The sequence below is a fragment of the Nipponia nippon genome, unplaced genomic scaffold (genome assembly GCF_047370975.1).
Source record: "Nipponia nippon isolate SJK-2023a ecotype South Korea unplaced genomic scaffold, ASM4737097v1 scaffold_1, whole genome shotgun sequence".
NCBI classification, from domain to species: Eukaryota; Metazoa; Chordata; class Aves; order Pelecaniformes; family Threskiornithidae; genus Nipponia; species Nipponia nippon.
Genome location: NW_028262290.1, coordinates 115,793,497 through 115,808,665, shown reverse-complemented (window position 1 = coordinate 115,808,665; position 15,169 = coordinate 115,793,497). Strand labels below are relative to the sequence as shown.

The following is a 15,169-nucleotide window of genomic DNA, read 5'->3' as shown; positions in this document are numbered from 1 at the left end:
GAAGACAAGGAAGCTGATCCAGCTGCAGCACTGTGCAACATTTGATCCATTTTTCATTTCAAATATGCTTTGGTATGTACAGCTGACACCCAAAAAGAATTTTACATTCAGAATTAAAACCTCATTTGAACACAGTATACCCAGTGCATTCCCTCCTTTTATAGAAAGACCATTGCTCATGAGTAGTTGCCTAGAAAAAGGCTTACTTCAGACACACAACAGATAAGAAAGCAAAGCATGTCCACAAGCACACTCCTTCCTCCTTTCATGAGGTCACGTGGCTTGATCAAGCTCTAATGATTCACAGTCATTAGAAAGGCTTTGTCCACGTCATAAATGATAAACACTGGAGAGATTTGTCTGAAGAGATGAGAGAAATTATGCACAACTATTCCAATCAAAGACCAAGGTAGAGCATGGGTGGTAGTTTGTACTGGTCTAAGAGTGAGGTAATTAGGAGATATGTTTGGTGGTTTGATAAGTAGATATAGGTGTTAGTCTTCAGAGTGTATTACCTAATGTCTTCATGCCAACATGACTAAGCCATGACAACTGAAAAGCTGGGCTTAGGAAAGGCACAACAGTCATTGACAGGATACTTTATGTTGTTGATTCAGAATTTCAAGGAGTAAAATACCACCTATTCCTCTTCAGTTTGAATGACAGACCTTCACGCTAGCATCAAGCCAAAATGACCAATGAGTCTATGGTGGATAGGTGTTCATTTCTAACAAATAGGAAGCAGTTATTCTTCTCACCTCCATGTAAGGAGGCAGCTAATCAGTGACCAAACCCTAGCTTTCTCCTAAACGTGTTCCGAAACCTGCCTGCAGTCCATTCCTGAGTCTACATGGAGTGAACACAGACAGGCACACAGGTTTTGTGTAGACAAATCACTCTATAACTCCATGTTCTTTCCTTCCCCACTTGGGGAAGAAGGGAAGATCCTCTGGCCACAGCTCAAAGGGGCATGCTCACATACATTCAGAACCTGTGCCCCAAGAAGCCTTATTATTGATGGCTCTCTACCAGCTCTGCGATGAGTCTTTAATAAAAGCCAAGACACCAGCAGTGCTCTCACTGAGCAGTAATTTGCCTCAACCATGTTGGGAAAACCTATGGAGCTGCTTACAACACTTCCTAAGTTGACAACCATGCTTTTCTACATCTCCCAATTAACCTCAATAGAGATTATAGTGTAGTGGTATTCTCTGAGTGAAAAGAATAGTAGGTTAAATTTGTTAGAGAGCACTAACAAACTGTTGGATAAGGCCCTCAATATCAAAGCTAGCCTTATGGGGAATATATAAATCGTTTACATGTCTAGGACTGATAGTGGAATATGAGTTGATAACTAAGGTGACTAATTAAAACAGAAATTCCTTTTTTGCTGAACTAATATGTAACATTTGAAGGGAATTAATAGGAACCCCTGAGGCTGAAATAGGGACATGGCTTTTAAACTGTGCTGAGATGCGCTGGAATAGTTACACTTCTTTGTGAGACAGACTGTACAGAAAAATACAGAAAATAGAGAAGTGTGTGCTAAAAGCAGGGACTGTCCTTTCTGAGTAGGAATGTGTGACAGCTAAGATGAATTGGTTTGGCTTTGTCGTTTAAAATAGCAACTGATATTTTGTCAAGTTGCTCCCTCATGGGTAGACTCTTACAAAATGAGAGTGATGATTCCATTAATTTGTGTCTCTTTTGTGGTCCCAGGTGATGTAGTTAATATAGTTTCTGTAATGTCAAGTTAATACTTATTCCTCCTTTTGGTGTATTCTTCTATAAATTTGCCCTCAGCTCATATCATACCCTCTGGTAGTAGAAAAGTTGAAACTTGAGAACGGAGGCTTTAGGCTTGATCTAAAAAAATTACGAACTTCCACATGTGTTTTCAGACACAACTTTGGTTCTGGCTCACCTGCTTTCTAATGCTACTTTATGCTTCTAAACCCATTTGTGTAAATTAACACAGGTCCCTAAATTCAGTTGAGCTGTGGCTGTTTAACCCAGTTGAATACCAACCAATATCGGGCCAACTCAATGACTGGACATTTCACAGAATTTTCCCTCTTCTTCCATTCACCTTTGTCTTCACTTTCCTTTTTTTTTTTTTTTTTTTTGAGTGCTAAATTTTTAAAGGAAAAAAGTGTGAAGAGCACAGTCCCATAGCATCTTGACTCATGAGAATGACAAGGTACTTCAGCAGGAAACCTTGGGACAAAGTTGCCAAATGCAAACTTGCTCTTGACTTGGATAATGCTTCCCAAGAGGCTCGGAGAAATAGCTGGTCCTCAGTCCAGGGGGCCTCTAGGAGGAAGATGGAAAGGAGCCTAGTAATACTGGTCATCAGAAGATCTCTTAACTCAGCCATTTCATTTCTTGAATTAGGTGAAACAAGGCAAACACGTACGCAGAGAAAACTTACATCTTGAGGAAGGAATTTCACCTAAACTCTAATTTCTGCTTCATATATCAATCACAATTGATGAGATTAAATAGTTAACAGAGCAGTTATTGATATTCTTCATGGCTCTAGGAATTTGTGAGTGGTCTTCTCAGAGGTGAAATGAATACTAGTGTAAAACTGTATTTCACAAAGTAATTTTGTATGTTTCCAGGGATGCTTCTCTCACAGTGACTGAAAGAAAAAAATAACCAGGGTAATTTAGTACAGTCAGATGGTACAAGAAGCGCTGGAAAGAGGTAAGCAGTAACACACCCCAGGTCTGTTTTCCCTTTTTTTCATGCCACTTGAAAAAAAATAACCACAGTTAAAGCATAGTCAGAATTGATGCTGATCTCTCAGGCTAACATTGTCATGAGTGAAAACTTCAGCAAAGTTTGGCTGTATTCCATTTTTTCAGTTCTGTGCTCTTTCAGGAATTTTAATTTTTTCTTGGATAATTAGATCTCTGACATTAGACACATATAATTAACAGGGAAAATGGTTTGCACGCTGACTATAATAGCACTGTCTGATCTGTTTGCCAGGTAACTGTTATGGCCTGGTTTTTCAGAATCATTTTATTCCTACAGATAGCAGCAGACATGCCTAACTGGAACCACCTGGATTTGTTTGCAGGGATGAAATCCTAGGGCCTTTTACTGATTTCAGTGGTCCCATGATTTTGCATGCATCCTCAAAATTTCCCTTTAAGATAATCCTCTTTCAAAATATTTATTCTTTTGATAGTTGAAAGTGAATTACTCCCCCTTGTCAATAGAATAATAGGACTGAAACTTCATGTGCAAAGCTGTATTGCTCAGGGAAGATGTTTTTTAGAATTGGCACAGAAGCTTTTACTGTAATTTTCAAAATGTGCCTCTCTGGGTGGGAGGGAGATGTGTTCACTTTAAACTAAAAATGAGCTTTATCTGTCTTTTGTTAACCAAAGTTCAGGACTCTAGTGTCATTCATGTCTTTTGGAAAATTGTCCCCAAGTCTTTTTTAATAGCCTATTTACCAGCTGCTAAACAACACCTAACAATAAAGGACTGGAAAAAAATTGGTTGCAGCTGCTTGTTATCATGTATTTTATGCTACTTACAACTTACTTTTTGCATTTAGTTCAGATAAAGTTTTGATTCAGTAGAATAAAGCTTTGTATCCTGACTTTTTAAGGAGTAAAAATATGGACATGAGGTGAGTGAAGCCAGCAGCAAATTACTTTTATTTTTGTTTCTGAGCATAGGGTCCAGGAGTAATTTTTAGGTGTCTAATAATAAAAAAATAATGATAACAAGAAAAATAGACCTAAACTGTTTTGGACCAAAGTGGTGTTAGGATTTTCAGCTAAGTGCTCGGTTATGGTCCAGCTTTGCTGTCCAGGTCCAAGGAAGGCAGCTTTCACATCTGTGGAAGAAGAGAAAGGTCCATGAAGCATTTTTGGAAAAATCCCATGATGATTTCAGCACAGCGTATTTCAGTTCATGGAGAAATGGCTTTTAAGATATATTGCAAGCATCCTTATAACTCCACTGGCTGCAATGGGATTAAAAAAATATCCCAAAGAAGTCAAAACCTTTACCAACTATCTGCAGTTAAATCATATCATTCACAGCTCTGCACATTCTTTGCTTTTCTATGTGGAAGATAAAAATAGATTTCCTACACAAAGCTCTCATTAGGGGGTCACACAAATACACAGCAGACTTTTTCTAAATCAGGTCATTCTCTATACTACTTCTTTTGATGTATGGAGTCCTTACTGCAGTGATCTTTCCCCTATCTTTCCTGAGCATTACTGCCTATTATTGTCTCATTCAACATGGCTACAATATATGAAGCCATTACTGTACTAAGTATGCAGCATATGAACATTATATATATATATATATATATATATAAAAATACTTTTTAGCTTCTACTGTTTTACGTCAATGTCTTTGTTTAAGCTTTCAGTCTTGAAAATACCATTGTGTTTCTTTTTTTCTTTTTTAAAGATGTTTTTACACTTCTTCCTCTAGTTTCTAATAATCAGTGCAGAAAAGCAGAACTTTGTTCATCATAATAGAATCGAGCAGGGCGGGAGCAAAGGGGAAAGCAAAGAGAAAATTTTGGTGATAAAATCTTTGAACACAGCCAAATATTGCACAAGTTAGAAGTTAGTTTTACAGTGCCACCGGGATTGAGTAGATACACATCCACTTTTTAAAATGATTATTTGCTTGGTTTACTGTAATACCTAAGACCAGACAGAAAGCAAAATTAGCTGCCAGATGCTGTTCAGACGCAAAATGGAAGGAAAATACCTAGCCTGAACAGCTCACAATTTAGATATAAACTTTCTGTGTTTGCAGGAGTTCATATCTGAGGGCTGGTCACATCCCCTTGGAAAGACAATCTCATCTGTTGTATTCCAGCTTGATTACTAGTACTTTCCCTTTCATATTTTCTCATGAATCAAAGTGTTTTTCTGACTGAAGTTATATCTTCCTAAAGTCTGCATTTGTTGAATGTTCTGATCACATGGACTACCAAGTCTCCTGGATTTCCTTGTATCTGGGATCCCAGGAGAATGCTGCAGTTTGAAACGATCCCTGACGTTATGAGATGATGGCTATCCCTTCTGCCATAAACTGTTGCTTTCTTTAATTGTTGGTGCCCTGAATTTATATATGTCCAGCCATCTGTGCTCAGTTCTGTTAGTTCTGCTTTTGACTAAATTCAAGCATGCCGAATATTAGCCCTCCCTAGGAATTTGTAGTAACTTGCTTTTCCTCCAGATTTTAGCCGTCCTGATGCTCATTGCTCAGTAGTCTTTTCTCATGGTCCAATAGAAGAGACTAATAAGACACAGAAGTATTATGGACTACAAAATTAAAATAGAACTTTAAAATCATACAGAGGTATATTAGCTAAATCATCATTCATGTAACTTTAAGTGTCTCAGTTATCTTACCAAAATCAATTTGACCAATTATATGGATAAATCTACAATATACTTCAGTACCCTGCTTACTCGATGTCTGAAACCATAGAGCTCAGTTATTAGGCATTTAAATTTGAGATAACCTATTCCATGGAAACAGCAGGAGAGGTATTATTGGGTCTGGTGTGCAGTCCCTTTGTGCCTGAACACTTCAAACACTCTTGAGGCATCAGAATGACAATTATAGAGTGATATTACTGCAGGTGGTATGACTAACAAATGTAAGGAAACCTTAAGTGATTTTGTTCTTAAATGAAGTTCTCCAATGAAGAATAGAGATAGCTATGAATGTGGAAGGTAAAGGTACTCGTATTTTGGACAAATTTCCCCTCATTTTTCTTTTATTTCTCTTCTTTTCTGATGTTTGTACTTCTAAAAATCTTGACTATCTTTGCTAGTGAAATCATTTGCTCTTGCAGCTGAGCTTGACCCCTTTGAATAATAAGAGGCAATGATATGTACTTACCAAAAGAAGCAGTGACTCCAGAATGCTCTGTGTTAAGATTTCAAATACAAGTAAGTGATCATATTCTTTCCTATGACTTTAAGCAACAAAATATAACAATTGTATGCACTGGAGCATTTTAAAAAATGGATGTTATTTCTACGAAGAAATCTATTTGGAAAGGTTCTCAACTACAATGCTTAGTGGTTTTATCACTGCTTGTAGACTTAATAGTGAGATCTGATTTTTTCTATGTAAATTGACCTGAATCCTCTTAAAAAGGTATTGATTATATTTGGTAGGCTCGTAGGATAGTGACAGTCTTGTCTTTACCAAGAAGCCAAACTTATCTTCCTATTATCATTTTGTACTGGACTTTTTATTGCTTTAAATAAAATAATACAAATAATTATAGATAACCTCTTGCAGTGTTTTTAAGATTGACCTTTATTTTTTGCTCAATTCAAATTTTAGTTCCCATTTTTATTTTGAACTGGTAGCTATGTAGAGAGGTAACAACCCAGCTACCATCAATATCTTTCAATTTTGCATCTTATCAAGAGTCAAGGAACAAAACCAATATATTTGGGCTGTAAGATATTCACTTTCCCATCAGATTTATAACAGGCTGAACATTTATTTTCTTTATTCTTGTTTGAGAGCTGTAATATATCATTATAATAAGTTACATAATTGTAGGCAACGCTCATCATACATACTTCTATTCCAGTTGACACATGCACTAATCTGATAGAGTGGAATGTTAATCTAGATAATGATAATTTCTGATATTTCTACAAAGCTTTTCATCCTGTAGGGTCCGAAGGCATTTAGAAGATGTGCTGTGTGTAACTGAGTTCTACCACACCCTGTAGAAAAGCCCCACTTTCCTGAAAAAGGTCATTGGCACGCTGAGAAATCCTTTTTTCTTCCAAAACAGAATACGACAGCACAACTCTTGCAGGTTTGCAGTTGACAGTGAGGTTCATTTTGCATTCAGCATGCATGTTTGTGCCTAAATATTACAGTGACAGGCACGCTGTTAACTACCTAAGACAGGAAATACTGTGCATGCACAGCCTTTTAAAAATTGGTGCACAGCTTTAAGTTAACTGTATGAAAAAAAAATGCATATACATATCCTTGTGTTCACCACCAGCTATGCTGGGAATGTTTGCCAGATCTTATTTTGGATTCTATTTACAGTCTAAGCAAAACGTTGCTCTCAATGCGTTTTCACTGACATTAGTTAAGAAATAGCTCATGATGATGGTATTCAATACCAGAGTGAATGGAGAAAACAGGAACCTGAGACAAATCCAGTGAAGCCCTGCAAGCTGTAATACCCAGCTCATGCCTGGGAAGGCTAACAACCGGGCAATTTAAGGGACAGTTCAGGTCTAGGAAAGAAAGAGGCAATTGAAAGCTTCCTTCTATCGAAAGCCTTTCAGAAAAAAAAATAAGCCCAAGATCTAGGGTGGTGACCCTGTGGGGCATTCCTCCCACCTCGCCCTGGAAAAGGCAGAGGAAAAGTGGTAGATAGAGCTGGCTGAGATGGTATGGTTATATGAGACCCTTCTGAGTGGTACTGAGAGCTATCAGGAAGAGTCTTAATGACTAACCAAGGAGACAGAAGTGAGGTTAAAGCAGAGTCCAGGAAGAGTGGAGATGATGATCTTAATTATCATATCTTTGTTATCTCTTTAAATATTTGGAGCATGATACCCTGGAAGGATTTAGTACATGGCTAAATCACCACTGCGGCAACCCATTGAACTGTTTCAGGGCATTCCTGCTGTAGTCATATTGGACCGAGTCAGTAAATGGTTATTAAATGGCAGGAATTTCTAGGAGCATCTGTGAGTTGCAGGAAATGGTGCTACTGATTCCACAGGCCTCTTCTTTTTATATCGCCTTCCTATAAAAAGTGAGAAGAAATCATATTGCCAGCAGAGATGTAAAATCAGGTCGGGACTGTCGCTGGTTATTTAAAGGTATTGCAATGCTTTTTGTAAGACTGAACATATTACATGCTGTATCTTGGCTAAATTCCATCTTTTATAATTACATCCTCTTCTCCCCTTCTCAAACAGTTCTTGCTGTCACCAGAGGATGCAGCATTCTTCTTTCTCCTGGTCTAGATGTCTGGGTAGTGGTGTTTCAATCTCATCATGATCTCTCTGAAAGACAGATTCAAGTTGCCCAAGATGCAGCGTGATCTCTGCATCACTCCCTGTAGCATTGCTGTGGATGGAGAGAGAGAGAGTTTTGAAATTCATACTCAGGCAGAGGTTCCATTTTTCCCCCTGCTTAAGTACAAGCATGAATCTGTTGGTTTGGCTTCCTCCACCGTTACTGGTTTGCTACAGTATAATCAGTCCCTGGAGCAGTGGGAGGCTTAATACGTTAAATCTAAAAAGTACTTTGGGATCATTTTAGTCAAAATGCAAACTACCAGTATCCCATTAGTACCAGGAATGCTTTCAAGCGTTGACCAGCTTGTGCTTCCAGCTTGATGAGCCGGTGATTGTAGCCCTTAGATGGTATTTTGATAAGCAGAATCTGGGGTGGGGGGTGTGTGTGTTACTATGTTAGTGGCTCGATGAACTGCCAAGATTGTACTGAAAGCAAACAAGGGGTGTGTGACTATAAACAAACAAAAAAAAAACCAGCCACCTGATACTATTTTAATATCGTTTTCTCTGTGGGTACAGTGTTTGCTGGCGAGAAGTGCCCACAAGCCTGTTACTTGGAAACACAAGCAGATACTCCACTAGAGCAATGGTCTGGTCTTTGCAGTCTAGTAGCCAGCTGAGGGCAATAGTGGATATTTGAGAGCAGAGCCTAGTGAAGACGTCCACCAGTACATCTGGCCAAATGCACCATCCCAAAAGTAAAATTCCCATCACAAATGGCACTAGATGGGTATCCTGTTGCCAGTTTCCACAAAGACAAAATTGAATTGGCTAAGAAATGAAGCTACTGTTTCTCACCTGGAACACTCACAAATTGGACTGAAGGACTTGGGGAGAGGCTGATCAAGTTTCACTGCAAGTGCCAGAACTACAACCTTTTTTGTGTCTAAATAGTTTTCTGTGGCACTCAGTCTGCATCCTCTTGGAAGCTGGACTCTCAGTCTCTGCCTTGATGGCAACCAGCCTGATTCCGCACTGCTTTGTACTTTTCTAGAGAGAGGTACATAGTGGTTTAAACCAGTGCCGTTTATCATTAGTATCATCTCGATATACCTGCTTATACCTTCTTTGGTCAGGAGTATGAGACGGTTTACGCACCAGGCAGTGAATAATGACACCTATAGCTCCCCCTCTCCTTTTTACTTATTTTTCTCTAGTAAATATATGGGGGTCTAGAAGGGAATAACATCTTTTGGTAAGTGTTGATTTCATATCTTTCCTTTTGTGAAATCCAGCTCTGCTCACATACTTCTTTTGCAGAAAGGTGCTCAAATATTTCAGAGGAGTGTCTGTACCAGAAAAACAAGGCAAAAGAACATGGCATGGGCCAAAACCTCTACATCAGCTTAATCTTGCCACTGTGGAGCTCTACAGCAGGTAGGACTTGGCAGTACAGCAGTGTGTATACATTCCTGGTGTCAGGAGCCTCTGGGATGCTCTTATCATGCTGGCTGCAGAGTTTAGGAAGAACTGCTGGAGCCCTGGTGCAGAGGAGTGCTCTGTATCACACGCTGTCACCTTTGTGTGCACGGCCAGAGAGCGGGAGGGAGGGAGGACGGACAAGGTGTAGCACCCATGCAGTCAGCCTGGGACCACCCAGCAGGGGAGTGCTTGGCAGGGACTCCAGGCAAAATTCAAGCGCCTTTACATGGTGCAACAACTTTAGCTGGGGGCTGAGAATCAGCTCTCATGTTTTATTCATCCAAATTGCCTTTCCCCACTCCAGAAATCTACACTCATCTCTTCACTAGAGAATCTGTTCAATTTCCTCTTGTTTAGCACTGTGCTTCAGCGCTCACATTTCCGCCGAGTACCTTCACTTAGAGACTGATCGGCAGTAATCACAAGTCCAACTTCTCAGGAGTGAAGTGTGGGAGAGAGAGGGAGATGTAGGTTCATCTAATTTGATCAGTCTGTTTTGTTATACCGAATATTTGATTTTCTATAGCCAGCTCCTGTGGAAGGAAATAAAAATATAAGAAATCCAGCTTCTTTTCTTTTTTGCTTTTTTGGTAAGATTTTAGGTTTGACTCATCTTTCCCAGGCTAATTGTCAAGAAACTGACAGATCAGTCGTGGTTGACAAGTGAGTAATTGGGAGAAGAGAGGGAGTACAGCAGGTGTTAGTACTAATTTGGTAAAACAACAAAAAAAAAAAAGAGTAGAGTGTGGTATGATAGTCACTTACACAGTCATGACGTTACAAGCTTTTCATACAAAATGTGTGCAAGATTTTACAACCCCTAGAGCATTAACTATTAACCAGCCACTCCAGGTCCCTTTCAAAGGTGACCAACAAGTTCACCAGATGATGTTTTTGAGACTTTTAACAGGAAAGACTGGTTCACAACACTGCTGGGGAACTGGACAAAAATTAGTTTCATGATTCTCATCTGTCACATTGCTGGGCACACAGAACAGTCCTTGCAGGGGGTAGACCCCATGCCCTGGCCCTGATTCGGCTGTGCTAGGCTGGACAGTCAGGGAAGGATACCATGACCAGAGCTGGAGCATTCAGTTGCTGTCGCCTTGCCAAGATCTCCGTTGCCCACAGCTGCCCTAGTTCTCCCAAACTGTGACTCTGCCCAGTCCCTGCTCATTGCTAAGAGGCTGATTTTACAGCAAAGCCTGAATCCCACTTGCTGAGTGGAAGAAATGAGCTTTGCACCTGGAGAATTCCTCTGGCTCTGAAGAGAACAGTCTAAGACGCTGCTGTATTTTAGAAATCAAACCCTTGGAAATAAATTCTTTTACTTCCCTGCCAAATCTGCCCCTCTGAGCTCTGTATTTCCTTGTTTCAATCTCAGTTGTCACTGACAGTGCCTCAACAGCAATCAGTGTTCTCTTTTTGATCTCTGTAATGGTGTTAGCAACTACAGGCCAAATAATAGGTTCTACTGGCGGATTCCTAAGATGCACTTTTGCTCTGAAGCAGCTGTACAAATAGCATTGCAACATTTCATGTTTATTGTCTGCTAAAGATTTCAGTATCTTATATGCTCTATTTCAAAGAAATAAAGTTTTTTTCCCATCTAACTGCCGGTCCTGAAAATTCACCATGGATTCAAAGAAAAGCTGATTTTTTTCCCTGGCTTCTGCATAGTTATTAAGAATACAGAGGCTGCAGGGCAATTTCTGTTCTGGCTTTTATCTATATAACCCCTACTATCTTGAAAACTTGCCCTCGCTTTCACGCATGGATTATTTGAGGGGGGGTGGGAGAGCTGCAAGGCAGCTCCAGGTAGCAATGGTCTTTCTAAGGGATGGGGCTGGAAGGGAATCTGGTACCCTCTCCCAGAGCTACAAGGTGCTGAAGCTCCTCTTGGACTCAGACCTCAGCAAATCACCTCCAAACACTTATACCTCCACTATAGATTAACTAAGCCACAATTTTTTTCTTCTCACTTTCCAGGATTAAGTATTGTGTATTGGAAACATGTTCGGGTTGCTTTTTTCTGTTTTCTTTAAATGAAAGAGGTGTCTCCACCAGTCATATGGAGTGGTTCCCGCTCAGCGGGAGCTCTGGTGGGGAGCATGTCCATTCAGCCTTTCACGATACGGACCTTCATTCAGCAGGGAAGAGAGCTGACAGGCACCTTGTAGCAGATTTAATCAGAGGCAAAACTCGAGCAATATAAAGCAATCTGAGCCAGCCAGCAAAGTCATGCTGACCTTTTGCCGGTATTACTGCAGCCCCAAGCATGACTTCAGGCACCGCATCCTCGGGAACAACAGCAGTGGGGGAAGCCAGCAGGCCCTTCCCGACGGCTGCCTCTGCGCTGCTGCTGCCCGATGGCGTGTTATCTCTATGACAACCTACAGGTATAGGATGTGCACGGTAGCGGGAGCTCCAGCTGACCCTGATTGCGTGTGCATGGCTCAGAGCTGGGTTTCCCTGCCCGGGAGGAGAGCAAAGAACACGTGGATCCACAGGTGACTCTCCTCTGGTTCTGTCCTGGCACTTGCTAGCAAATTTGGGATGTAAGGCAAGGTGGGAGATTTAGAGACAGTGGGTAGCTGGGATTTTAAATAATCTTCTCTGGGACAAGGTATGGGAAGATTTATTTTTCTTCTCTGTTTCTAGAGTCCTTCTTCAGGAGAAGACTTGTAAAAATATAAAGCTGCCCTTCAAACTCTGCCTTCTCCAGCCTGTTAAAAGGTAAAACGCTTCCAAGCCTCATATACACTGCCTGCCTCTCTGTGCGCGCGTGTGTGTGAGTGCATGCGCGCATTACTTACTTTCACTACTATGACAGCACATGCTCCTCCAAAGCTATTCACAGCATTAGAAATACAACTCCTCCCTCCAGTGCCCCGTGTGTGTGTGCGTGGCTCAGGCTTTCTGCTTCGGCTCACTCCTCTCTGATCGCGGGGCTGACGGTCACGACTCTGCTCCACACCTCCAGGCTTCACACGGAGGGGAGGAGGATCGGGGAAAACACAGAAGCAGGCACACGACTGACCTACAGAGCCATCAATAACTTACTTCCCTGGCAGCAGAATTGCATAGGGGAGGGGAGGAAGGAAGGAGGGAGAGGAGAAAGAGGGGGAGGAGGAGGAGGAGAAGGAAAAAAAGAAAATCCAGAGAATTCTAGTCTTGCAAATGTACTGAAACCGAGCAGTTGGAGTTCATTTGCTCTAGAAGAGCAGAGAAGAAAGAGGACATTAAATGAAAAAAGGCAAGGAAGGTCTGTAGCTTTTTTTCCTGATAGTAGCAGTGTTTTAGAGGTAAAATGATTCCTCCGAGCAGCACGACTGAAGTCAGCGTGGATAGTGTGGAGAAAGAGAATGAAGTGGAGAGCACAGAGCAGCCCCCCTCTCCAGCATCAACTACCAGCCAGGAATCAAAGGTACTCAGAGAATGAGATATTTATTTCCTTTTTTTTTTTTTTTTTTCCTCTTTACGTGTTTTGAAGAGAGATGTGTTGCTTTGATTTTTATTTGGAACCCTGTGCCAGGATCAGTGGTAGAGTGCTGTGAGCCACCTCTGATTGCGGTGCCTGCTCTGACACTCCTACTTCTGAATTCTCCCTGTCACCTGGGCAGCTCAGGAGTCTGAACTGGGAAAATACCTGCCTTTTGAGAGGTTTGGGTTTGGGGATTTTTGCTTGTTTTTTCTCCTCCTTATTATAGTAAGGGCCTGGGGGAGTGGTGGGCTCAGGGAGGGGATTGACGCCAATAGATGTTGTTAGCTATTTTCACGTCAAGCATGAGATCACTTAAAGGGTTTTGTGCATGGTTGGAAAGATTGATTTTTCTCACAGGTTCAGAGAAGAGAATTTTGCCTGGGGGCTTGGGGTGTTTCACCTGCCTCACCTTCTCTGGCAGACCCATCAGTGAACTTGCACTGCTTAATGAGGCAGCAGTTAAAACAGGATGTAAGTGACAGTTTTGGCACAATAATCCTTATGTACACCACCCAGAAAGGGATTTTTTTTCACAGCTTTTATTTATTTATTTATTAATTTTTAAATGTGTTCCAATTTACCTTACTGAGAAACAACTTCCAGCTCAAATGGCATGGCCTCTGAATTTTTAATTGACTTGCATATGAAAAGTTTTTCTGCCTGCAAGTATGTTACTTGTAAGATAGAGAGATAAAAGGAGAAAAGTAGTAACCTTACATAATGAATGGTCTTTGCAGCTTACCTGGATAATGTGCTTTTACTGATCTGCTACTACTTACTTATGATTGATATCATGATAACACCTGACAGATCTTCTTGTGAACTTCATAGTGATGCTGTGTGCTGTGTAAACATGTAAAAATAGGGAGGTCCTTGTCACTAGGAGCTTACAGCTGGGTAGTGCCTTAGGAGGTACTGTATGAGCAAAACAGCTGCTTGACAGGGAAGGTTTGTGCTGGCCTGAGTTTAAAGACAGTGGCTGCCTGGGTCTAATGTAGGAAGACTGTTACGTTATTCCACAGTTATAGCTAGGTTTCTGGAGAGTGAGTCGAAATTATCTGTCTGTGTGGGTAGAGGTCTGACGTGGGCTTTGGGATTTTTTTTTTTTTTTTTATTAGATGCTATACTCCAAGGAGGAGAGCTAAGGTATTCCCTATGTAAAACCACCTCTTTAAAAGAAAAGAGTTCTCCCAGCAGCCATAGCATACACTAGTTACGCTGTTCACTATATAGTCCAGCACTACTGGGATACTGCTACAGTCTTCCTGGTTAATGGGAATTGAAAAGTAAACAGGCTATTGGTTTAACCCCAGGCTCTAAAAGTATCTGGTTGATCGGTACCTAAATCCCGTGCCCCCCCCCCCCCCCCCCCGACCCCTTCTCTGGAATTGCTGAATTGTTATTTGGCCAGTGGGAAGTTCAGCCACCCAGTGAGGTCCCAAAAGTAACTGTGGCCTTCACTGCACTGCCAGGACCAGCTCCTCATGTGTGCTGGGCTGCACACAGGGCCTGGAGGGCTGTGTGCTCCCTGTGCTCCCAGCTACGGTCCTCACTCAGTGCTGGGCAAGTGGTTATGGAGTTGGAGGTGCTCCTCACATGGTCAGGCACTTCATTACAACGGTGCTGGAGAGACTTTCCTGCTGGGTCACAGACCGCTGTGCCCAAGACAAACTGGCCAGCATGAATCCTCAACTGACAGAAAGCGAAGTGCTGCGTGTAGGGTTCCTTCTTGCTGTTTGTGCATCCATGTTCTTGCGAGCATGACAGCAGGAATTAGGGACATCTGGCCGGAGAACAAATAGACTACAAACTGGTTTATAATCAAATGTTATTCTCATCAATTTTTCCAGTCTTGTGAGCATTTGAAGCTATACACTGGAATAGGCAAAAGCTATGACTGTGCACTTGATGCCGTTACTTGCGTACGGATATTTTTAGTAAACATATAATCTGCCTATTTACATCTTAGAACTGCAAATGCGATCAGAAAGCATGCTGTATTGTCATTTCAGTAGACGGAGTCAAAAGAACCTTCTGATTACTGGGGTAATGAGATAAGCTTTCTTTTTGTGGTCCTAGTAAACAGCAGGATGGAAAAATTCCCAATGATTTCATAAAGATGTTGTTTGTGCTGTTTTGTTTTTTTTTTTTTTTCTAAGAGAATTGACGTACTTCAAAAGCTAAA

General features: G+C 41.2%; 1 protein-coding gene across 3 annotated transcripts in view; it reads left to right on the top strand.

Moving 5' to 3' along the window:
• STAC (SH3 and cysteine rich domain) overlaps window positions 1-15,169 on the top strand; it is a 163,874-nt gene that overhangs the window by 75,802 nt on the left and 72,903 nt on the right. Inside the window, exons 2-6 of one of the 3 annotated variants that reach the window (XM_087741055.1) lie at window positions 2,625-2,709; window positions 9,339-9,455; window positions 11,900-12,010; window positions 12,162-12,236; window positions 12,828-12,927. In XM_087741055.1, coding sequence (XP_087597181.1) covers window positions 11,907-12,010; window positions 12,162-12,236; window positions 12,828-12,927 — 279 coding nt within the window. In that variant the 5' untranslated portion in view covers window positions 2,625-2,709; window positions 9,339-9,455; window positions 11,900-11,906. Of the gene's footprint in view, window positions 1-2,624; window positions 2,710-5,855; window positions 5,955-9,338; window positions 9,456-11,899; window positions 12,011-12,161; window positions 12,237-12,674; window positions 12,928-15,169 lie in introns of those variants that run through there. The other 2 variants (XM_087745916.1, XM_009464443.2) reach the window with 2 other exon arrangements.